The sequence below is a fragment of the Leucopleurus acutus genome (assembly GCF_964270905.1).
Source record: "Leucopleurus acutus genome assembly, chromosome: 17".
Taxonomy (NCBI): domain Eukaryota; kingdom Metazoa; phylum Chordata; class Mammalia; order Artiodactyla; family Delphinidae; genus Leucopleurus; species Leucopleurus acutus.
In genome coordinates this window covers 65,340,699-65,366,629 of record NC_139159.1, presented here as the reverse complement: position 1 = coordinate 65,366,629, position 25,931 = coordinate 65,340,699, and the positions used below count along the sequence as shown (strand labels likewise).

The 25,931-nt window shown below is 34.7% G+C and overlaps 1 protein-coding gene across 4 annotated transcripts in view; it reads left to right on the top strand.

The window, feature by feature from the left end:
• TAF2 (TATA-box binding protein associated factor 2) overlaps positions 1-25,931 on the top strand; it is an 81,669-nt gene that overhangs the window by 13,782 nt on the left and 41,956 nt on the right. For 3 of the 4 annotated variants that reach the window (XM_082858356.1, XM_082858359.1, XM_082858357.1), the window contains exons 4-17: positions 3,373-3,491; positions 4,823-4,964; positions 6,188-6,419; positions 7,611-7,795; positions 9,109-9,222; positions 10,820-10,919; positions 12,547-12,632; positions 15,774-15,909; positions 16,917-17,071; positions 17,726-17,840; positions 18,192-18,301; positions 20,168-20,233; positions 22,266-22,518; positions 23,963-24,103. In XM_082858356.1, coding sequence (XP_082714482.1) covers positions 3,373-3,491; positions 4,823-4,964; positions 6,188-6,419; positions 7,611-7,795; positions 9,109-9,222; positions 10,820-10,919; positions 12,547-12,632; positions 15,774-15,909; positions 16,917-17,071; positions 17,726-17,840; positions 18,192-18,301; positions 20,168-20,233; positions 22,266-22,518; positions 23,963-24,103 — 1,954 coding nt within the window. Of the gene's footprint in view, positions 1-3,372; positions 3,492-4,822; positions 4,965-6,187; positions 6,420-7,610; positions 7,796-9,108; positions 9,223-10,819; positions 10,920-12,546; positions 12,633-15,773; positions 15,910-16,916; positions 17,072-17,725; positions 17,841-18,191; positions 18,302-20,167; positions 20,234-22,265; positions 22,519-23,962; positions 24,104-25,931 lie in introns of those variants that run through there. The other variant, XM_082858358.1, reaches the window with a different exon arrangement.

Here is a 25,931-nt window from a genome sequence, read left to right as displayed (position 1 = left end):
AAGGATATAGAGCAGAACTCTCAAACACAGCTAATAGAAATGTAAATTGAGATCGAAAGTATACATAGTCTATGATTGGTGGTCTCACTCCTACGTGTATATCCAATATGTTCACCAAGAAAAAAGTGCAGAACTGTTCACAGCAGCATTTGTAATAGTCAAAACTGTAAATTACCTGAAAACCCATCAATGGTAGAATGGTAGATTGTGGTATATTCTTACACTGTTGGAATTCTAAAAGTAATGAGACTGAATGACCAACAGCTAGATGCAATGATATGGATGGATTTCACAAACTTAATGTTGAATAAAACAAGTCAGACACAAAAGAATGTGTATTAAGTTGTTAATCTATCTCATTAGATGTCAGAATAATAGGTTACCCTTGGTGGTAGGAAGCAGGGCTAGGTTAGTGATTACAAGAGGGCTTCTGGGAGGCTGGTAAAGTTCTGTTCTTGCTCTGCATGCTGGTTACTTTGGTTTTGTGAAAATTCATCGAACTGTATACTTAGAGTGTATATATATATTTCTGACGTATATTGTGCTTCCATGAAATGTTTTTAAATGGAGAAAAAGTTTACAAATAATTAAATCTTAAGTTTTGCAAAATCTGCACACACAGTTTTAAGAAGCACACGTTCTTTATCTGATAAAGAATTAACAGATTATTTTAATTTAATATAGATGTCTATAATAGGTTCTTGGAGAAAATTCTTTTGAATACCTTAATTTACTAGTTTTTAAGTATCCCCTACAACATTACTCATCTTTAAGCTTTGTTTCCTTAAGGAAGAATGGGTGGTGGTTATAGGGCAGGGGCATATTAATATTTTGCAATCATTATTATTCTGAAAATTGAAAACATTTATAATCTTGTCTTGTAATTTTTGGCTTTTATTAGGTTATTATGAAAGGAAACATTTTTGATTCATATTATGAAAGGAAACACTGAAATCCAAGCCATGAGAAGATTGTTCCTCATAACTGACTTTCCAATAGATTCCATTTATAATGACTCACCATTTTATTTGGACCACTTTACCTTTTCTCAGGAAATAAGGAGATTGAGAATAATTTTCCATTAAAAAAAAATGAGTGGTTTAATATGTAATGTTTAAATTTGGCCTTTTGTGTAACAAAGATTTTTTTATTTTTGAATTTCACAGATAACTGGGGGATATTACAAGTTCTTCAGCTACCTTTCAGATTTCATGTTTTTGAAACCTTACTGAAAAGAAATTGCAACCTGTAAATGTACAAAGTAGTTTTTAAAATTAGATAGTATGTTAACTAAGTACTGGTAAGGATGCAGAGCAACTGGCATGTTCATATATTGCTGATGAGAATGCAGAATGGTATAGCTATTCTGGAAAACAGTTTAGCAGATTCTTATAAAGCTAAACTTATGTTTACCATATGACTCAGCAGTCCCACTCTTGGGTGTTTGTACTACAGAAATGAACATTAAATTCACATAAAAACTGTTACACAGTTATTTGTAGCAGCTTTATTCCTGATAGCCAAAAGCTGGAAGCAACCCAGATGTCTTTCAGTGGACGAATGAATAAACAATCTGTGGTACAGTCTATTCAATGTAATACTATTCATTATAAAAAGGGACAAACAATAGATACATGTAACACCTTAGATGAATTTCAAAGACATACTGAGTGAGATAAGCCAGCCTCAAAAGGTTGCATTCTGTATGATTCCATTTATTTGACACAGGGCATTGCACAAGGGGCTTTGTGGATGGCAGAACTGTTCTATATCCTGATTGTGGTGATGGTTGCACATGTTAAAATTTATAGAATTATATACCAAAGGAAAAAAGTTACTTTTACTGTATGATAATTAAAAAAAAAAAAAGATGGTATGTGAAAAAACAGTCATTTGTTTTTTTATTGTGGTCCTGGAGTTTTTAATACCTTTATTTTACATATTTATCTAAGAGAAAGAAAGTGTTAAAATTATTGAGAAGTCTGCTTAACTACTTTTAGAACCTTGTGTTTTGTAGTTGTTAAAAGTCATAGTTAATATTACATCCTTACTAGTTAGGAGAGAGTTGGAGATGGGGGAGGAATGGCCTCCATCATATTGAGAGTGTGTAAGTTTAATGTTTTCTTTCATGGCTTTTCCTCTTTTATTTTCCCTATAATTACTCTGTAGAGTATATGAAACTTGTTTTTTAACTAGGTTAAAAATTTATTAAGCTAGTGAAATATCACTGACTTGACTTTATGGAGTTATCTAATGGCAAGATGATAGACATAAAGGTGCACAGCAAGAATATGGCTCACAGTATTGTGTCTAATATTGTTTTCTCGCTCTTGCCATTCCTTGTCTTTTTTCTTTCTTCCACTTCTTCCATATTACTTTAACTGATTTCAGTGAGGAAATGCGATATGTGTGTGTATGTATATACATATATATATATATATATGAGTTATTTTTATGGAATAAAATTAGAAAATCAGATGAGAACAGTATTTTCATATTTTCATAAGGCTTCTGTGTATTGTTTTCATTCAGTAGGAAATAAGGCCAAGTACTTATTGAACAAATATTTTTTGAGTGTCCCCTGGCATTTAGGGGATATAACAGTGAACCATCCGAAAGTTCCTCTCCTTCATTAAGGTTACATTGTCATGTACTGGGGAGTGGAGGGGAGCAGTATTAAATTTTGAGGAATTAATTCCCATTCTGATTTGTTTTAAACACCTTAATTTCTATCAGATTATAAAGCTTGTTGAATCCATTCAAATTTTTGCCAGATTGATAAAGAATAATTATTTTTTCAATTCTACGTATATTCTTTACATTTGTATTAGGAAAGTGTAGTGGCTTTGGCATTCTAAAATTAATGAAGGATGTGATAGTCATAATGATCACATAGCATTGGCAAGTAGACTATATATGCCATTGCATTTATAGTTTTTTTTTTGTTTTTTTTTTTGTTTTTCTTTTCTTTTTTTGCAGTATGTGGGCATCTCACTGTTGTGGTCTCTCCCGTTGCGGAGCACAGGCTCTGGGCGTGCAGGCTCAGCGGCCATGGCTCATGGGCCCAGCCGCTCCGCGGCATGTGGGATCTTCCCGGACCGGGGCACGAACCCGTGTCCCCTGCATTGGTAGGCGGACTCTCAACCACTGTGCCACCAGGGAAGCCCGCATTTATAGTTTAATAGTTTTAGTCTTGGGAAATAGAGCAACAGTTACTTGGCTAAAGAGCATTCCTATGAGAATGCTCTTCTTATCATCTTATGTAAGATGATATAATGGTTACAAACAAATGGTGCCAAGTATTTAAGAAAATGCTTGCTGAAATATATGGCTTATTGTTAAAGCTGGCTTTCTCTTTTTTTTTTCCCCCAGGAGAAATCTCAATTATTTTTCCAATGCTTACGCAGCTGCGGTTAGTGCTGTGGATCCTGATGCAGGAAATGGAGAACTTTGCATTAAGGTTCCATCAGAATTATGGAAGCACGTTGATGGTAAAATACCAAGAACATGTTGAGTATACAGTAAAATCATGTTGGATTCAGTGACTAGAAACTTTTCATGAAAATTAATGGTACCTAAATTATAAATTAATCAGTTGAAATATACAGGAGTTGGAAGCTCTTTTTTTCCTTAAAGATAATTGGCTAACAGGAAAATAGCAATCAAGGGCTATGACAAAAAGCAACTCATTTCACTGTTGCTTTTAAAGCGAAAGTTATAAAACAAAAATTAGATGGTTGGAACAATTTGTCAAGATTTGAGAACCCACACAGTATTAACTCAGTTTAGAATTATAGCATTTTATAAAAGGAAGGATCCTAAAATGTCATCTGATTCAATTCTTTCCTTTTATGGAAGATTAATCTGAGGTTTAAAGAGAGTAAGTGACCTGCTGGATGTCACTAATTAGTAGTAGAGCCAAGGCTAGAATGTAGGGCTGCTAACACCCACTCTGCATACTTTTACTTTGTCTTATTATTTCTGAATCTTCTTTATTTCCTTGTATAAAGTTACAGCCATTATAATTATCATACATAACCTTCTGCCTACCTTTATTTTGCTTTATAAAATTAATCAAGATAAGGAGGTAAAAGACTTTGTTTTGTTTTTGCTCTTTTTGGATAGTTTGTATGTGTATATGGTGGGGGGAGGGGTTTACCTTGCAGGGGGGTTGCCTAGTTTAGGGTGCAGGCGTGGAAGGTCATCGCTACATGTTCACGGGTTGGAGAAAGTCCATATGGTTTAATGTTTTGAGGGAAATTAAAAGGAACATCTTTCTTTAATCTTACGGAAGCCACACGTATTTATTACTTAGAAATCAAGCATAGCAAATAATGCTGCATGATGTAAATTTTCGGGTAGTCCTTCCCTCCTACCCCACTCCGTACTCCTTAAAGTCACAAGTAGGGTTAACAATCTGTGTGAGAATGTACTAAGAGAACAAACTTGAAAAGTAAGTTTTGAATTGGATCTGGAAGGCCTTAGCTATGTGGTAGTTTTAAACTCTTTTCTTTAGGCAGTATAGCATTGTCAGAAATGTTGAGAGGGGGATGTGGTCTGACCAGTATTTTGGGAGAACACAAGTAGCAGTGACTAGAATTGAGTGGAGGTAAGAACACCAGTGGGAGCAGACTGTTGAGTTCCTTATAGGCAAAGAGATGGTAAAAGCCTAAACTAGGTTCAGTAGTGTGATCTTTTATGTAAAGCTCAGCCGTTGATTCCCACTTTATGTTCAGTGCAAGTCTTTGCCCTTATTATATCGACCACTGTTACCTAATTATATTTTTATATATCAATGTATGTATGTATTTATTTGTTGCAGAATTAAAGGTGCTAAAGATACACATCAATTTTTCTTTGGATCAGCCAAAAGGAGGTCTTCATTTTGTGGTACCCAGTGTAGAGGGAAGTATGGCAGAGAGAGGTGCTCATGTTTTCTCTTGTGGGTATCAAAATTCCACAAGGTAGATTACTAATTCTTACGTATTTCAGTTGATTTCATTTTTTCAATTGCATTTTTTTCTATGAATATGCAATACATGTATTTAGTGTAAAATGAGAAGTATGAGCTTGATCCCCAACTACTTGAACCTCTTCTGAATCTTGTTCCTCTTCAATCCTGTCTTCCCTCCTTTCCTTTTCAAGTCTACTGTTCTAAAGTTGTCTCAATTCTTTCATTTTTTAGACTTTCGTATTGAAGTAAAACATACAGAAAATTACACGAATTGTAAATAGAAAGCTCAATACATTTTCACAAGTGAACAAACTCGTGTAATTCACACTCACATCAAGAAAAAGAACATTAACATTACCAGCATCGCAGAGTACCCCTTCTACCCACCTCCATTCACTCTTGCCCACCTGATAGCCTCCTGCCCTAGGGCAACCACCATCCTGATATCTAAAATACTGTAGATTGATTACACCTATCTTTGAACTTTATTAAATGGAAGCATATGCCTTATGCTCTTTATATCTGCCTTTCTTGTGTAACATTGTGGTAGTGAGATGTACCTTTATTGTTGCATGTAATTGTAGTTCATTCTCATAGTTCTGCAGTTAACCATGTTATTGAAATATTATGTTATGTGTAGTCTCCTCAGATTATTAACTCCTCCAAGCCAGGGATGATGTCTTATGTTTCTCTGTGTTTCAGTAACAAATACAGACCCTGGCACATAGTAAAACCTGATCTGAATAGAACATTGAATAGAAATTTTATGTCTGGCTTTACCAGCACTGTTTGAATTTATGCAATGCATCACATACTCCAGAAAAGCAGTTTCCTGACATTATGGAATAGATTCTGAATATTGTACTTTTAAAAACTTTTTTGTAAGCATTTTTAGTTTCCAAAAATGAATGCTACGTAAAAATTGACTATGAATATACAAGTAAAAATTATTTTTAATTAAAAAATTGGAAACTAAGAATTGCTTACCTCTTTTCAGGGTTTAAACTGGAGGTACTACATGATATATTTTATTAATATTGCCAATAATATTTGGAGACAGAACTTTATCTTTAATCACATTCTTTCAGGTTGCTCAGTAAAAAACATCAGTGGGCAAATAGCTAAAGTTTCTTCTTGTGCATGTTCTGTAAATGTTAAAATAACTTATATGTGGCAGAAACAATGTAGGTTATACTTTCAACATGTTTTCTGCACTGTTGATCTTTTTTCTAGATTTTGGTTCCCATGTGTTGATTCATACTCTGAATTATGTACGTGGAAATTAGAATTTACAGTGGATGCTGCAATGGTGGCTGTTTCCAATGGAGATTTGGTGGAGACAGTGTATACCCATGATATGAGGAAGAAAACCTTCCATTACATGCTTACCATTCCAACAGCTGCGTCAAATATCTCCTTGGCCATTGGACCTTTTGAAATACTTGTAGATCCATATATGCATGAGGTAAATCATAGCTTCTTGCTTCTTTCCCTCCCACTCTTTCATGCCTAATCAGAAGAATATTAATTAAATACTAAGTTTTTCTTAATTCTTCTTTCAACTGTTAGAACTATCACTAGAGAGAAAAGGTTTCTTTATCTGAAATATATAATGACATGCAGTTTGGGCCCTGACCACTAATGTTAAATAAATGCTCACCGTTCACTTATGGTAGTCTCTAATCTGTTCTTTTATAATGTTGTCAGAAGAATAGTTTTTTTATTGTATATTAAAAACTTTCCTTGCCTCCATATCCTGCAGTAATCAAATTTCTTTAGCATGGCTTTCAAGAGCTTCTAGAATTTGACCCTAATATTCCTTTCTAGCTTTTTCCTCATTACTTTTCTATTTATGGTTGTTATATTCAATATAGTTTACTTAGATTTTTTTCTGACCAGACCATATTTTTTCCCGTCTTTGACTGTTTGGGATGTCCTCTTTTCCTCCTCTCCTTACCTATGAAACTTTTGTTCAATTCATAAAGATTAGCACAAATGTAGTCTTCATGAAACCTTGCTGAGTCATTCTAGTCAGAGTGATATGTCATTATTGATGTTGTTCATTTGGCACAGAATCATAAGAGACAGTGAGACAGTATGTGATATTTGAGTGTCTGTGTCCAAAGTGGGATGTAATGTAAGATGTAATTATTTCTGTTGCTGATATTTCTTATCTCCTCACTACCAGTAAGCTTCCCTGCAGTTTTCATATTGTTTTTTATATGTACTGAAGATAGTATAATGACTGTTAATTATTTAAGATAGTACTATGATGTGCAGTATTCACTAGGTTAGATATTTATGAATCAAAGGCAGGTTTACAATAAACCTTGGAAATTTAGATTGTTTTGTATGCATATGCAAAAGAAACTTTAATTTGGAACCAAAGTTATTATTTTCATTGGATCTAAGCATTTCAGACTTATAATCCATCATGAATTTAAGTCTTAAGTGTAATGAATATTTTGTAAGCATAGTAAATAGTCACTAATTTCATACCAGTATTTTCTCTCAGTGCCATGGATTTGTTAAAAAAAAAAAAGGTGGGGGGGAGGGATTTATATGCAGCTTCGTTTATAACTGAGATATTTAGGAAATTTAAGATTTCAGTTAACTCTTTTATTTAATGATCTTGTTCCCTGCTTTTTATTTTTAGGTTACTCATTTTTGTTTACCTCAGCTTCTTCCATTGCTTAAACATACCACGTCGTATCTTCATGAAGTTTTTGAATTTTATGAAGAAATTCTTACATGTCGATACCCATATTCTTGTTTTAAGACTGTATTCATCGATGAGGCTTATGTTGAAGTGGCTGCTTATGCTTCCATGAGCATTTTTAGGTTTGTATCCAAATTCAAAAGGCCTAAATTAGGTTAATGATGTGAAGATAGGTTATTTATTTTGTGATCAATTTTTAAAATTATTTATTAATTTATTTATTTTTGGCTGCGTTGGGTCTTTGTTGCTGTGCGCGGGCTTTCTCTAGTTGTGGGAGCGGAGGCTACTCTTCGTTGTGGTGTGCAGGCTTCTCATTGTGGTGGCTTCTCTTGTTGCAGAGCACGGGCTCTAGGTGCACGGGCTTCAGTAGTTGTGGCTCGCGGGCTCTAGAGCGTAGGCTCAGTAGTTGTGGCACACAGGCTTAGTTGCTCCGCGACATGTAGGATCTTCCCAGACCAGGGCTTGAACCCGGGTCCCCTGCATTGGCAGGCAGATCCTTAACCACTGCACCACCAGGGAAGCCCCTGTGATCAATTTTAAGATGCAGTTTGAACCTTTTCCCTTCAATTTAGTTATGGTTGGCTTTGTAGAAAATCCAGTGTTTTCAAAATTGAAAAATGTAGAAAAGCATAAAGAGGAACATTTCAAAATAACCCAAAAGATTCATAGTATCTTTATCCAGAATTAACTGATACTAATTTTTTACATATGTGTTTTAGTCTCTTTTTGGCTTATGCATTAAAAACAAAAATGATGCAAGTTACTATATGGGTATCTAGTGAGGTTTTTGTCCTAGCACTATTTAAAAATTTATTGATATCATCAGAAATTTGTATGCAAAAAAAAAAAAAAGAAAGTTTTATTTCTTTTTTCTTTTACCCTCTTTACCTCCCTCCCTTCTTTCATTCCTTGAAAAGTGCCAAATTTAGAAGTTATATGTCTCAGGGTCAGTCATTTTTTTGGGGGGGTCTATTTTCTCTTCTGTAAAATGGACATAATAATAGTGTTCTTGCATTCTTCCGAGTTGTTTAGACAATCTGATGGGTCAGTGCATTTGAAAGTAAATAATATAGCACAAAACATTAAAGTATTATTAGGAAAAGATTTTTGAAATTAGAAGAACCCTTCATAAAAAGATTAGTCTCTGCTTAACATATCAGTTTCTGATTGATGCTACAACCCCCTACCCTCCTAAAAGGGTATTTATATTTTTCATGGAAATAAGTGGGAAACATTACAGTCCTTGCTTTAAACAAAAGTTATTAAGATTATGAATTTCAACTAAAATTGTAAAAGCTGTTGGGGACAGTATTCTGGTTTTTCTCTTTTATGTGTTAATTGAATTCTGTTATTTTAAAAGTGTGATTATTTTATTTTGATTGAATAATTATTTATTTCTTGGTTATAATGAGCTGTCTCTTCTTTTAAATTCCAGCACAAATCTGTTACACAGTGCCATGATTATAGATGAGACACCTTTGACTAGAAGGTGTTTAGCCCAGTCCTTGGCCCAGCAGTTTTTTGGATGTTTCATATCCAGAATGTCTTGGTGAGTAATTTCAAAGTTTACAATTACTGAGAAGAATCAGGAAAGTTTATTTTTATTTTCTTTTCCTGCAGTGTAAGTTGAACTTTGTCCTAACTGCAGATAATTAACAGACACTATTATATATATTTAAAGAAAAGTAATCAGTATAAATTTCATCCTAAATTTTTGGCCGTGTCCTCAGTATATCAATAGAGTTAATTTTGTAATATGCAATAAGGTAAGAATTTTGATAACATCAGTTTCTTAAAGAACTAAATAAATACTGTAGATACAAGGACTTCAGTGTACAGAGAACTATAGTTAGAATTCTGATGTCAGTATTCAGTGCAATTGGTAATACTTAAGGTAAAATAATGGTCCTCTACAATAGTGATGATGCTATAGGGATTTTCCTGTTAGTTCCTAGATTTGTACTAATTTACTTGAAAGATGTGAGAAATACAACACTTTATTTTCTTTTTTAAACTTGAGGTGAATTTGAAGAAATAGACAAAATTCCCTTAAGACTATAACTTATGATTATAATATATAGTATGTAAGTCTTGGTGTCTTTTTCTTTCTTTCTGGAGGGGAAAGGGTGGAGGGTAAGGCCTCTTGATTTGTAATTTTCCTAAGACATAGTTTCATTAAAGGATAGTATCTGGAACATGATAGACAAAATGTTTTAATGAACGAATGAATGAATGGATAAACATACGAATAAATGAATGAAAGGTGTCATTGCCTTTCCACTTAAGAAACTAAAAAATAAGTAATTAAACTTGAGGTCTTAGAATCTCACTGATAATTATGCATGGGATTGGTAATAAAAGAATGTGGACTTTTAAGAATTGAGCAGTATTGGGGCTTCCCTGGTGGCACAGTGGTTAAGGATCCGCCTGCCAATGCAGGGGACCCGGGTTTGAGCCCTGTTCCGGGAAGATCCCACATGCTGCAGAGAAGCTGAGCCCGTGCGCAACAACTTCTGAGCCTGCGCTCTAGAGCCCGCAAGCCACAACTGCTGAAGCCTGCGTGCCTAGAGCCCGTGCTCTGCAGCAAGAGAAGCCACCACAGTGAGAAGCCCAGGCACTGCAATGAAGAGTAGCCCTCGGTCGCTGCAACTAGAGAAAGCCCGCGCACAGCAACGAAGACCCAACGCAGCCATAAATCAATCAATCAAATCAATCAATCAAAAAAAAAAGAGAAAGAATTGAGCAGTATGGTCCTGGCTATGGGCACCTCTTTCCTTAGAGGCAGACAGTATGGGCAGACTTGGGTATAAGGGAAGCAGCACTGCCAGAGCAAAGCACAAACATAGGTACCTTGAACCAAGAGTATAAAGTGGTCTTATAATTAAGTTGATGCCAGATGTGAAGAAGGTACAATGAATGGATAGGCAGAATTCAGTCAGAGGAAGTGGGAAAACCAAATGGTTTGATAACTTTCATTTTCTTTAAGAAGGCAGAGAAGTACATGCTAATGCTTGTTCTGTTACCCTCTTTGGCCTTTGGCCAAAAATATCTGAAGAATTTTTATTATTAAAATAATAAAATTTATTATATTTTATTTATATTAAAAATATATAAAATAATGTATTATTATTTGACTTTTTGCTTAGGTCTGATGAATGGGTATTGAAGGGAATTTCAGGCTATATTTATGGTCTCTGGATGAAAAAAACTTTTGGTGTTAATGAATATCGCCATTGGATTAAAGAGGTAAAAGCAACTAGATCCATTTTCCACTTAGAAGTCAATAAGAGATGTTAGTGTTCTCCAGATTTTCAAGTCATGTGTCCTTTATTTTTTAGTAACTATAAAATACTTAACTGTCATTTGAAAGTCCTTGAGTTTTTCCAGCAAAATGAGAATCATTTTACAGAAAAAGACTAATGGTCTATTTTATCTGCTTTCCATTGTCAGTGTTGGCCTCCAAAGACTTTTTTGCTAAGGACGAGAATATTTAAGCTCCTTAAACATCAAGTTAGTTGTTAGATATATTCCAGCTCCTCATAGTAGTCATTTTTAATGTAATTTTGTGCTTTCTAAATTTGTTTAGGCTGAGAACCTAGATTCTGGAGTCAGTTTGCTTCTCATTTTGCTTCATACATTCACAAGCTTTATTTATGATTTTGCTTAATCTTTCCAAGCGTCTTTTGTATAAGGAGAGTAAGTAGTAGTAGTATCTACTACTACTAGTAGTATCTACTGCTACTACTAGTATGGACAGGGATTGTGAGACGTTATACGTGTAATGTGCATAGTGCCTACGTCATAATAAGTACTTATTGTATGTTGGCTAGTCCTTCAGTGTATTTATGTTCTCTGTCATTTTCACATCTTTTCCCATTATTTAAAGATTTGGCCAAAAAGAGAAAGTCAGTTAGTTGTATTTTGCCTAGCCCATCATATACATTTTAATCATATCATGTTTGTCTTCTCACCTCTCAGGGGGAAAAATTTCAGCCTTTAATAGCCTCATTAAATAGACCCCCTCTATCCTCCTTTTCTCATTTTATATACCTTCACCATCTAAACCTAAACTTAAGTAGCCAAAAAGTAATTGCAAAAGATTTCAAATATCGAGAACTATGAAAGATTCATACATCTAGAACTGAAGAGTCCATTTTTAATTTCGAAAACTTAAAGTGTTTCAGGCACTGTTACAAACATTTTATAAATAGTAACTATCTTAATCCTCCTAACTACTCTTATTATTTGCATTTTACAGATAAGGAAACTGAGGCACAGAGAGGTTAAGTTATTTGGCTAAAGTTACACAGCTAGTAAGTAGTAGAGCCAGGATTCAAACCCGGCTTTTAACCACTTCATTATGATTTTTCCCACTTCTCTGTACTGCTTGTATGTTACCTAAACTAGTCATGAATTTCCAGCACAGTTGTGTTGTCTTTTTCCACTTAAACTTTTATTTTTTCATTTTGATCTGTCATATTAAAGAAAACTAGAGAAGTTTTAAAATTATAGATCCTGTCATAATTTTATCCCTATTTGTTTTTACTTGCTTAAATCCTCCACCAGAAGCAAAATACAGAGAAGGAAGACATAAACTTGGAGAACAGGTCAGAGAGGTTGGGGAGAGCCATTAGGAAAACTTGCCAGGCTACTGGCCAGCCCTAAAGTCACAAAGTAGAGAAGGTTTTTTGGCTCTATTATTCGGCCAGTTGTGTAGTCTGCTTTGTTTATAACATAAACTACCCTTCAAATACATTTCATTTATTTTCAGAAATTTACATTCTGATTCCAGGAAATTGGAAACCACAGTTGAATTCTAAAATTTGATATGTAAAATAATTTTCACTGACCCCTATTTTTATGTCTTTTTAAGGAGCTGGACAAAATAGTGGCGTATGAACTAAAAACTGGTGGAGTTTTATTACATCCCATATTTGGTGGAGGAAAAGAGAAGGATAAGTATGTTTATTGTTCAGAGATACTACAAACCTTGTTTTATGGGATTAGTCTTTTAGGATCACTTGTATGTGTATCGAGGCCCACACAGGCCAAAGAAGTGTTAATAATGGTCTGTAATAATACTGAGCCCATAGACATCGGTAGTATTCTAATTACTCCTTTCATTACTATTGCATGTGATGACTGTAAATGGATTTAAGCATTAAAAAAAGACTAAAAATAATAAAGCTTTTTTCTTTTTTCATGTTAATTTCCTAATGCTAATATATTGTACTATTCTCATAAATGTTTAAAAATAATAGAAAAGGCTAAGTAGATGATTTCAGCATCAACACATCCTACCTATACCTGTTTATCTGAATGGTCAGCTACCTAGACACTTATTTACTCTTTCCTTTTCTTTTTTTTTTTTTTTTTTTTTTTTTTGGCGGTACACGGGCCTCTTACTGTTGTGGCCTCTCCCGTTGCGGAGCACAGGCTCCGGACGCGCAGGCTCAGCGGCCATGGCTCACGGGCCCAGCCGCTCCGCGGCATGTGGGATCTTCCCGGACCGGGGCACAAACCCGTGTCCCCTGCATCGGCAGGCGGACTCAACCACTGCGCCACCAGGGAAGCCCCCCCCCCTTTCCTTTTATTTCCCATTTTCTCACTTTCCTTCTTTTCTTTCCCTTTCTATTTTTTAGCAAGTCACTGAGACAACCACTTATAACAACATAATGGTACTAGCAGGGATTCTTATTTGTTCTAGGGTCCATTAATTCCCTAAGGGAATATGGATTGAATTGGATGGGAAAGTTTTTCTGTATTTTTTACTCACCATTAACTGAAATTTTATATTTCTTTTAATTATGACTGTAGGTAACAGACAGTGCTGTGACTTTGTCAACAGTAGAAATCGTGGATGTTTTCTTGTCACATTTTAATTGTTAGCAAGTATCTTGAAATATTCTTTGCACTCATTACCTTAAAATTAGTACAGTAGACCACTGCTAGGTCTTGTTATTTAATGCATTAATAAACTAGCACATATGTTGGTAATGTCATAGTTTTAAAAAATATTTTGATAACTGTATTTCATTATAATTGGTTTCCTTTGTAAACCTGTGTATTTTATCGTGCACATTTAAAAGCAGTTTTTTCTGTGGTCCGTAGGATTAACCAGACTACCCAAGTGTCTAAAAGTACAACAAAGGTTAAGAAACTGCAAGTTGTATAATCAGTAGTCTTTTCTTTGGTGGAAGTATGGTCACTGAGACAAGATTAGGTCAGTAGCAAGGCATAGGAATTTGGAGTTAGACAGACTTGGATTTTTGTAGTTACTGATTTTTGTGAGCCTAGAAAATTGTATAACCTTTGTGAGTGTGTGCGTTTTAACGTGTAAAACAACGATTATCCATCTTAACCATGTTGGTTGCCAGGATTACTTGAGGTAAAGCTTTATACATAGTATGCACTCATTAAAATGTTAGTTCCTTTCACTTTCTTCTCTTGACTGCCTGCTATATGGCAGTTTCCCAGCATATAATTAGAGCATTCCCATTGTGTGTAAATAATTATTTACACTAAATGCTTTTACCTTTGTTCTGTCCATTTATTTAGTTCCTTTTGTATGTTTGATTTTCAAAATTTATGTATAAAAGCAACACATGAACGCATGCTCTTTGAAGAGATTCAAAACAAGACAGTTCAGAAGCATGTGGAGTAAAAAGTAAAAGATCTTTTTTAGCCCTCTTACCACTTCTCACTCCCATCACTTCCTCTCCTTGGAGATAACCTGATTATAAATTTGGTATATTCCAGACCTCTTTTTTTTTCTGGTCTTTATTTATGTGTATATGGCAGTTACAAAATACAATTTAGTCATGCGTGTTACTGTGTACTTCTCTTTTTTTAAAAAATTAACCGTATCTGTATTTTGGCAAGCATTCTGTGTGACTGTATGTGAATTTACTTTGTTCTATTTATATGCTATATAGTATTCCATTATACCTTGGAATTTATTTAACCTTTTTCATATTGCTGTCCATAAGCCCAGAAGTAATAGTGGAGTATAAAAGTAATTTTTCGGGCTTCCCTGGTGGTGCAGTGGTTGAGAGTCCGCCTGCCGATGCAGGGGACACAGATTCGTGCCCCAGTCTGGGAAGATCCCACATGCCGCGGAGCGGCTGGGCCCTTGAGCCATGGCCGCTGAGCCTGTGCGTCTGGAGCCTGTGCTCCACAACGGGAGAGGCCACAACAGTGAGAGGCCCGTGTACTGCAAAAAAAAAAAAAAAAAAAAAGTAATTTTTCAAATATCAAATTACAAAATTCTATATTTCAGTATGCCATGCTTTTTTAAGGAAGTGTAATGACTATTCTTACACATTGATTGTGAGAGTATAATTTGGTACACTGATTTTCAAGGGTAATTTGTTAGTACCAATCAGAATTTTAAAATGGGTAATTTTTAGATTCAGCAATTCAACTTCTGAGTATGTTATCATATAGAAATTATTCTCCTAGATATTTGCCATACAGAAATACTGCACATGTATGAAAAGATAATCACTGTAGCATTATTTGAAATAATAAAGTATAAACACCTTAAATGTTCATGTATGTTGTAAATATTTTCTACAGACTGTACCTATCTTTTAATTTACTGATGATCTCATGTCAGAATTTTTAATTTTTACATAGTCTGGTCTCTATGTCCTCTGGATTTTATATTTTTCCTTGTGAAGATTTTTCCCACCCCAAAATTATGAAAGAAATTTTTTTCCTTTATTTTCTTCTAGTACTTTTATAGTTGTTTTTGTTTAAGATATGTAATCCATCTTGAATGTTTTTTGTATATGCTTTAACCTGGGGCTGTTGATTGGAATTGCATTGATTGTATGGATGAATTTGGAAAGCATTGAAATATTTACACTATTGTGTCTTCCTGCCAGGAGGTTGGCATGTGTTTTTGTTCATTCAGATTTTCCTTTATGTCTAGTTAAGTTATTTTTAGATGTTTCCTAGTCTTCGTTGCTCTCATATTAAGGAAACTGCTAAGGTATTCCCATGAGCTTTTTGATTTATTGTCTTGATGTAGCTATGAACTTTATTGTTTATTTAATTCAAATTTGTTATATTAAACAAATCTGTTTATTTTTTTAGTCCAGCATCCCATCTACACTTTTCCATAAAGCATCCACATACGCTTTCCTGGGAATACTACACTATGTTTCAGTGTAAAGCTCACCTTGTGATGAGATTGATTGAAAACAGGATCAGTATGGAATTTATGTTACAAGTAAGTATTAAAGAACTTAACAATTGTAAAGAAAGATCTGTTCTATATGTATATAATCTGAATACTATTCTGTAGAATAGGAGTCAGGGCATCCAAGTAGCCGTTTGCCCAGTAAGTAACCTGTTCTTTTTGTTTGTGTTTCCTCAGATGTAGAGTGGGTATGAATACTTGACCCACTTAATGCAGGATTTTTATGAAGATAAAACTAAAATGTGAGGTTAAAAGTAAAACCTGTTTATGCTATGATTTTGTGTTTGGCATTATTTAGAATATTAAGGATGAAGTGCCATTTACAAATATTTTCAATAGAAAAAAGCACATTTATCTAAAAGATGGTTATTTTTGCTATCGCTAAATTCTGCCATATGTCTTAAGCAAGTTTTGGCGGAAATAGTTGATATGTACTAGTTGAGGTAATAGAAAGCCAGTTGTATTATAAATGTTCAGCTATTCTTTTTCCATTGATAATATTCTTAGAGGTAAGTGGAAAATAACTTTTTAGTAATCTTTTTTTAAAAAGCATTTTAAATTTGCCTTAAAGTTAAGTTTCTTGAATCCTTCTGTCCTTTATCTTGCCTTTAAAGAACAGAAATATTAAATGAGATGTGGTCTGTAAAGAGCCGGTTCACTTCTTAGAGTGGTATAAATGCAAATGAGTGTTCTCAACTTCTTAAAGAACGTATAGTTCCTATGTAAAGCTCGTAGCACAATATGTTATAGGTGTTGTATAGTATTATAGCTCTTAAAAACACAGTATTCATTGTCTGGCCAGGATGTCATTAAAATTCAATTATATTTAGAGGAAGAATGATTTTATAGTCTGGCTGTTTAAATCTTTTCATGCTTCCACTGCTAATAGTCTTTAATTAAAACAATCAATGAAGTAAATGTGAAATTGTCTTCTGTAATTGTCTGTAATAAAGTTATAATGCAAAGTGGGAATAGTACAGAATTGCAAGCAATGTATATTATCTTATACAAACTAAATGATACTTTGATTCTTGCAGGTTTTCAATAAACTGCTAAGTTTGGCTAGTACTGCTTCATCTCAGAAGTTCCAGTCACATATGTGGAGTCAGATGTTGGTTTCCACATCTGGATTTTTGAAATCCATCTCGAATGTCTCTGGCAAAGACATCCAGCCTTTAATAAAGCAGTGGGTGTATCCTTTTCAATAGCAGTTCAGCAAAGGAGGGAAGGTTATGTGTATAAGGGGAAGGAGGAAGAAAAGGGCTTTGCGGGATGAAAGGAGGTAAGTAATAGTAGAAATAACCAGGAACTGTAAATCATTTCCTCTAAGGTGCCTACTAAGTATTGAGACACACATACATACACATCTGTATTTGTAAAATTCGGCATAATTTTAAAGTACCTTTTAGTGTGTGAGTATAGCAATAGGTTTGATGGTGAGGGAGGTAAATAATCCACCAGACAGGCCTGTAGGATTACTTGTAAGATGCAGTGGTCTGGTGACTTCTAGAAGTGGTTAGAGGTTGGCACAATTTGAGTGGTATCTTGGAACTTTTCAATTGTTACATTTTTTTCATTTCAAGGCACTATATTAATAACCCAGTAGAGTGGTTTTGCTTCTTTCAAAAAAACTAATTTCTTAATGTTTCAGAATTTCTTTTTAAATCTGGGGAAACATTTTTCACAAGAATTTTGAATACTTTGCCACCTGGTTTAGAGTGGAGTACGCTCTTTAGCTTTGAACCGAGGGGAATGCATTTGAAAATTATTACTACCCTAATGAATAATTTATTTTGTTTAGTACGTATTTATTTTAGTATGCAAAAATTCCTTTACAATTCTTCAGAGACCAGAGCGGAGTGGTAAAATTTTATGGAAGTTTTGCCTTTAATAGAAAACGAAATGTCTTGGAATTGGAAATAAAACAAGATTATACATCTCCTGGAACTCAGAAATATGTGGTAAGGTTTTTTTCCAAAATGGCCTCCTGCACTGCTTTCTCGCCAGTTTAAATAAAGGAAGGGTTTATGGTTGGGGAGCTGGTTGGAAGTTTCATAGTGAGATTTTGTTTGCAAAGAATGAAATTGAGAAAACACCGTCAGGGAAGGGAGAAGAGGGTTGCTGATACAGATCTTGGAGGAAACAAATTCTCCCAATTATCCCCAGCTCTGGTACCAGCTGCCTTTCTGTGTCTCCACATGGAGGTCTTGTATAGTGTTATATTATATCTTGATATATATACCTGTACACATAAGAACACACATTGGTTTTTTTTCTAGTACTATCTTTGAACAGTATGTTTCTTTTTAAAGGGACCACTTAAAGTGACAGTACAGGAGTTAGATGGATCCTTCAATCATACATTGCAAATTGAAGAAAACAGTCTTAAACATGATATACCCTGCCATTCCAAAAGCAGAAGGTAGGCATTGGATCATAACTATAAACTTCAGTCTCACAGATTAAAATGCCAAAATAAAAACCCTAATGTATACCTAATTTTTAAGTAGAGAACATGTTATCTAGTATTTTCCCCCCCTTTTACTTCAAGTTAGTATTACCAAACGTTCTTTTTTTTTTTTTAATTTATTAATTTTTGGCTGCGTTGGGTCTTCGTTGCTGTGCGCGGGCTTCTCATTGCAGTGGCTTCTCTTGTGGCGGAGCGTGGACTCTAGGTGTGCAGGCTTCATTAGTTGTAGCACACGGGCTCAGAAGTTGTGGCTTGTGGGCTCTAGAGCACAGGCTCAATAGTTGTGGTGCACGGGCTTAGTTGCTCTGCGGCATGTGGGATCTTCCCGGACCAGGGCTTAAACCCGTGTCCCCTGCATTGGCAGGCAGATTCTTAACCGCTGTGCCACCAGGGAAGTCCCCAAACATTCTTTATTTGCTTTCTGTTCTTGACAACATTTGTATCCTTAGAATTAAATAATTAATTTTAAAATTTAGGTTTGGGAATCCTTATTTTGTAGGGACAGGGGGAAGTGGAATGGAAGTTCGAGTTTTTGGAGCCAGGAAAACTTCAAGACAAATCTCTTAGGTTCATTCTTATTAGTCTCATTTGATTAATGTCTATAGAAAATATTGGGGAAATGGTCATTGACTATAAGGAGAGTAGCTGAATACATATGTCACGAAAAGCCCCTGCATCTTCTTTACTACGTCTCCTTTACTCTCCCTTTTCTCTGTATCACCATGCCCTGAAAGAACATTCTTGATGTCTTTCAAAGGCACGTTACCAGTTTACTTAAAAAATGTCCAATGGTTCATCTTTTGTTTAATATAAATTTTTTTTACCACTTTTTTTGTTTTTTAATTCAGCTATTAGCCTATGCTCTGAATAGTGAAAGGAATGTGTAGTAATATCAAAATTTCAGGGACAGAAGTCTTATACTTATGACTATACTTAGGTTATCTCACACAGACAAGAATGTCAGTTGATTTTGAAGGCGTTTAGAGAACTTGATTCTGAAATCTCTGTAATCATTCTCTGTGAAAATTCTTTCTCAGTTCAAAGTGAAATTCTTCTTCTTTTTGTCCTGTGCACCTTTGAAATTGAGAACATCTGATTGCTACCCTTTTCATAATATTTCCTTTGTTTTGTTTTCTCTGTAGTAATAGCACATCATTTATGTATCCTTTGGTGTGAGGAACATAAAAAGACTGTGCTCTCTTTTCCTATTTTGTCCTCATGTGACCATGCATTTAGTGTAGTGTCCAGTAGATTTTATGATTCAGGAGTAATTTGCATGGAAGCAGTTGCTTTTGTTTTGGCTTATCTTAAATCTTGTGCATATTAATTAATTATACATATTAATTAGTACTGTTAAGATGTTTTGTGGTTTACCACTTGCTTTATTTCATATAGGACAGCACCTTGCATGTACATAACATGTTCAGAATTATTCATGTCTCATTTCAGGCCTGGTTATTTTTTCGTTTTTTTATAAAGGATTTCCTTATTTGGTAGATCTCTTATCTTTCTGTATAAAACTTCCAGGTACCAGTTTTGGGGAATATATATGTGTTTTAAGTTAACATTTAGTTGTATATTTCTGATTTTTGTTAAGCTTTGATCAGGAAGACATTTTAATATCATTTACTTCATTCCCTTCAGTTTCAAAATAGACAGGTTTTGTGGTGTTTAAATTCCATTACATTTTCTATCTCTTCCTCCTTAGGATATCTTTCAACACTATGTGAAATTCTTAATTTGAACTTCAGCTGCTCTTTATCTGTTTTCAGAATTGGAAATGTCACAATTTTCAGACTTACTTTTCCTTAAATGTAGGAATAAGAAGAAAAAAATTCCACTGATGAATGGAGAAGAAGTTGACATGGATCTTTCTGCAATGGAGTAAGTTAGTTACTTAAGTTTAAGGATATAACATTTTCTGCATTCTCATTTGTCTTGTAATATATTTACATCTAAAAGTATGTAAATGTCCTGAAATTAGTACATTTAATACTTTTAGAAGGCAATAAAAACCTTATGTTGAAAACAAATTTTAACATAAAATTATAATTAATCAAAGAGAGAAAAGTGAATCTAGCCTGGCCCAGGTGAAATTCAGAGGAAGTAGCCTTGAATTAGTTTTCTTGCTTCCCTCGTGGCCTCTAGAGCATTGCTTCTCAAACTGAAGTGCGTGTAAGTCACTTGGGGAATCTTCTTAAAATTCAGTTTCTGACCCAGCTCTTCACTAGTGGGTCGTGATAGTTTGCATTTCCAGTGAGTTCTCAGATGTTATTGGTTTTCTTTGTCTTTGGACAAAGCCCCAGGGCACTTTGAGACTTGCTATGTTTGCAAAAAACAATTTAAATATCATTGTAAAAATTTTGTGGTAATATTTATTGATTGACAGGCATTTTATTTTTAAATATAATGTAGCTCAGAGTTTATTTCGCCCATCCATATTGTGCCTGTGTAGTTTTTATAAAACATCTGTAATTATTTACTAACTTGGTTACCAAATATCACTTCTATTTATTACACAGTTTATATAATCTTTCCATATTAAGTCCTTGCCTGTAGTAAGTACCCAGTAGTATTTGTTGAATTGAGTTTATATTTCAGGTGGTGTTCTTTGATAAGAGTGTTAGACTAGATTTTTAGGCTGGTTGCTTTTCTCTTTTTTGGCCACGCCCCAGGCGGCATGAGAAATCTTAGTTCCCCAACCAGGGATCAAACCCGAGCCCTGTGCAGTGGAAATGTGGAGTCTTAACCACTGGACCACCAGGGAAGTCTCTAGACTAGATTTTTAAAACTGTTCTTGTTACTTTGAGAGGTACATGAGGATAAATTTATGCTATACCTCTGAACTATGATTTCAGAACTTTGTTTGATAAAAATGATCATGAGTCTAGCATTTTTTAAAAAATAAGTCAGCTAAACAAATTAATTTAATAAATTAATAAGAAATAAGTTTATCTGGGACTTCCCTGGTGGTCCAGTGGCTAAGACTCTGCACTTCCAATGCTGGAGGCCTGGGTTCGATCCCTGGTCAGAGAACTAGATCCCACATGCCACAACTAAGAGTTCGCATGCTGCAACTAAGAGTTTGCATGCCGCAAGTAAAGATCCCGCATGCCGCAACGAAGATCCCGTGTGCCACAGCTAAGACTGGATGCAGCCAAATAAATAAATTAGTTAATTAAGAAAAAAAAGAAATGTTTATTTTAGTTACAGATTGATGTCTCATAAAGAGTGGCATTTATAGCCATTGGCAAGTATTAGACTTTAGGAAGTAAAATGAAGAAATTTGGTCCAATTTCCCCTTTTCACATCATACAATCACTAATCAAAATCCCCAAATTAATATTTTCAGATGGATTTTTTTGTTTCAACAAGATCAATATAGGGCTACCCTGGTAGCGCAGTGGTTAAGAATCCGCCTGCCAATGCAGGGACACGGGTTCGAGCCCTGGTCTAGGAAGATCCCACATGCCGTGGAGCAACTAAGCCCGTGCGCCACAACTACTGAGCCTGAGCTCTAGAGCCCGCGAGCCACAACTACTGAAGCCTGCACCTAGAGCCCGCGCTCTGCAACAAGAGAAGCCACCGTGATAAGAGAAGCCTGCACACCGTAACGAAGAGTAGCCCCCGCTTGCTGCAACTAGAGAAAGCCCACGTGCAGCACCGAAGACCCAACACAGCCAAAAAAAAAAACAAATATATAAATAAATTTATAAAAAAAAGGATCCATATAGATAGACATTGTGAGAAACTTCAAATTCATATTAAACATAATGAGAAAATTGTCAACGTGATCTTTAAAAACATGAACGCAGTAAAACTGCATGGAGAAGGGAATCTGGTTAATAAATGCTGTTTTTTATAAATATATGAAATTGAAAAAATAAATAAAAAAGAAAATTATATTTTCTTTCAGTGCTGATTCTCCTTTGCTGTGGATAAGGATAGACCCAGACATGTCGGTATTGAGGAAAGTAGAATTTGAGCAAGCAGATTTTATGTGGCAGTATCAGCTCCGCTATGAGAGGGATGTTGTGGCACAGCAAGAGTCCATTTTGGCCTTGGAAAAGTTCCCCACTCCAGCATCTCGGCTTGCCCTAACTGACATATTAGAACAGGAGCAGTGTTTCTACCGCGTGAGAATGTCAGCTTGCTTCTGCCTTGCAAAGGTGAGATTATGTACAGTAGAAAGAAAACAAGATGGCTGATGCGTATTTTAAAAAAACAAAATTATCTCTAAAGGTGAATTAAAATTCACCGTAGTCTTTAATTTTACTTGGTGGTTGGTCTCTTGAAAGCTTTTGCCAAATGCTTTTAACAAGGCTGATTTGAAGAAACACGTTTTGACCTGAAAATAAATAATGCACTAAAATTTTATAGTTGTTAAACTGAAACTGAGAGTTTAAAACCAAAGAGAATTTTCCCATTTTACTGGATTGCCGACCAAAGAATTGTTAAAGCAAAGAATGTAAGAAATTCCTTGGTTTGAGTGATATTTTATATTGTAGTACATGAAATCAGTTCATCTTAATTATCCCACTGTGGTGGTGATTTCTTGTTGGTTTGAGCTTAGTAATCAATATTAGGGATATGGAATTTAAAATGATAGGTTCTATTATTTAACGTAATAGAAAAGTTAATTTATTAAGAAAACTACATATTTTTCTTTAGATACAAAAAAAACCCCTGAAGGTAGAACAAATGAAAGCCAGAAAATGCAGACAAATATTTGGCCAGAAATACTGGGTTCCAGGTATTTAAAAAGCATATTGGTACTAGGTTCATTCCCATATAGTAACTCTCTTGCCTTCCTCCCTGCTAAATCCACTTGTCCAGCATTTCAACAGATCGTAATGGTTTAGATTTGTTTTATCTCTAATGGTAACTAGTGAGCACTTTGATTCCTACATCTACTCAGATATATGAGGGAAAATGTGATTTTCTTTGATAATCATCTGCTAAGGATGTAATTTCATTGCTCCTATAAAGTTCTTCGTGATTCTCACATGCAAAATTCTTAGCAGATCTGTAAAATTATAGACTTATTTGAAGTTAATTATAATTTCATTCTTTTCAGACATGATTTTTATATACACTAAAAGTATCAATAGCAAGATGTGGATTTTTTTGTAAAGTGTTCTTACAGACTTAGGTGGTAGCACTGTACTTGCTTATTTTTAAATTTAAAAGCCTTTTAGATTTAAAAGCCTTATTTAAAATCCATGGTGATGTTTCTATCTGATAAATTTAAAACTTTAGAACTGCATCTGCCTAAATGGACAAAACTTACTCAGAATAAAGTCTTTGCAAACAAGTTTTCTTAAAACATAAGAAGAGTGCTCCAGTTTAGAAACTAACTTGTTGAAAACAGTTACAAGTGTACATAAGAATTTTAGGGGAGGTAGAGTTTATATATATTTATAAATATATAAATGTATTTATATACATTTTCTTGGAAATGATCATGAGAAGCTAAAATGTATTAAATTTCTAAGAACTGAAATTGTTAAAAATGAATCCGATTGTATTGATAACTTTTAGAAAGCTATTTTATTTATTTAAAAATATGTTTTCCATGGTGGTCAAATTACTTCATTTTCTAATTACTTGCAGATTGCAAATTCAATGGTGAGCACATGGACAGGACCACCAGCCATGAAGTCACTCTTCACTAGGATGTTTTGTTGTAAAACTTGTCCAAACATTGTGAAAACAAACAACTTTATGAGCTTTCAAAGTTACTTTCTACAGAAGGTACAGTCTCCCTTCTAGTTTTCTTATGATTGTTTTTTGCCAATATCTGTATATCTCATTTTAACCTGGGGAGTCTTCAAATATTATTTACTTTCTTATAAATGATTTTGTCTGTGTTCTCTTTTTGCTCCTAAAATGTTTTCCAAAGTTTCAGTTGTTCATTGATTTTATGAACTGTGTGCGAGTAAGTCACTGTCCATATTAATACTAAAGTAAGTAGAAATGGATAATTTGACCTTTTGGTTGGTTACATGGGGGATGGAGGTATGGGTGGGTCCTTCTGATGGCCATCCTTGTAGGATGTGGACAGCATTTCTGAGTCAGAGACAATACAGCACACAGCTCTAGTTTCAGTCCCAGGTCTGCTGCTCACTAGCAGTTTGCAAGAGGACAAGTTTCTTAACTCTCTAAGCCTCAGTTTACTCAACTGTAAATTTATCTTTTTTTAAAATTAAATAATATCAAGCATGTGAAGTGTTTCGTACTATATTCTTATTAAATAGCAAGTTTTTTACAAATGGTAATTTAGAAAGTGGTGGTGTGATAGAGCCACTGTTTTAGGAAGTGATGTGGGAATGGCAGGGTGGTCAGCATTTGGGCAATTTGGAAATCATTTGTAAAATATTTTGAGTAAGTTAGTAATGAAGGCCCAGATTAGATTAACTAGATTAACTAGAAGGAGGAGTAAAGTTGAAGTAGAAAAAAACTAATGAAGCCTATTCTTTCATGATTTGGTGTTGAAGAGTGTGAGAAAGGTGACAGGTTGAGGATAAAGCAAGGCTGAGAAAGGACATTTCAGGTTTTGTTTTGTATAGAGGGAGAAAAAGCTTGAAGCATGTTTGGCACAGAGAAAGGAACCAGTGGAGAAGCAGAGATGAAATATTCATCTCTTGGGAGCAAGTAAATATAAAAAACATAAGATAGAGCAAATTCTGAAGTTACTAGTAGTGGGTGGGGACATAGTTGTGAGGTTAATTTTAGAAAAGATAAGAACATTCCTTTTTCTGAGGCAGGTAGAAAGCAGATTAAAAGTAAATGAAATGATAGATGTTGAGGGGAATGTTAAGCAAGGTGAGATTTGTATGTGATGGAGAGAAATGTGAAAAGAATTACCCAGCCACATGCTGAGAGTGGAAGTCATGACATATTGATAGTGAATTTCATCAGCAGAACAGATTCAGGAGATCGGGTTTGGGAAAAGCCAATATTGGTGTGATCAAAGAAGTCTGAGGCATCCTGTTATTTTAAAGAACCGAGCATTTCATAGTACTTGAACATGTTGCTCAGCTCTCTATTGCCATTTCACTAATGTATGGTCTGAAAGCAAGTTAATTTTTTTGACTACCGAATGTGTCCCCTTCATTATGCCATTGTACTTCCATATACCTGAGATCAATATTCAGATTGGGAGTTGTGATCCATTAATGAGGGGGGTCATGAAATCAATTTGGAAGTTTTTTTTTTTAAATAAAAGAAAACAATAGGCAGTATCAGAATGCGACACATGAAATAAGGGTAGGTGTAAGGTTTTTTTTGTTTTATTTTTTACTTTGTATACATGACGTGTGTGTGTGTGTGTGAGGTTGGGATGTAAATGTATTTCTTACTGTGGGTTACAGTCAAAAAAATTGGAAAAGCAGTGCTTTTAGACTAGTTCACCTTTCACATAATACTTCTAGTGGCAGAAAAGAGAGAGAGAGGATTAGTGCTTAAATCAAATTTAAGTCCTATTTCTATGGAAAAAAAACTTTCCCTCAGTTCTTACAGCATTAATAGTAACTATTGTAGCACTGACCGTCCTCTTGCTTCTGGTCCTTCAAGCAAGCAA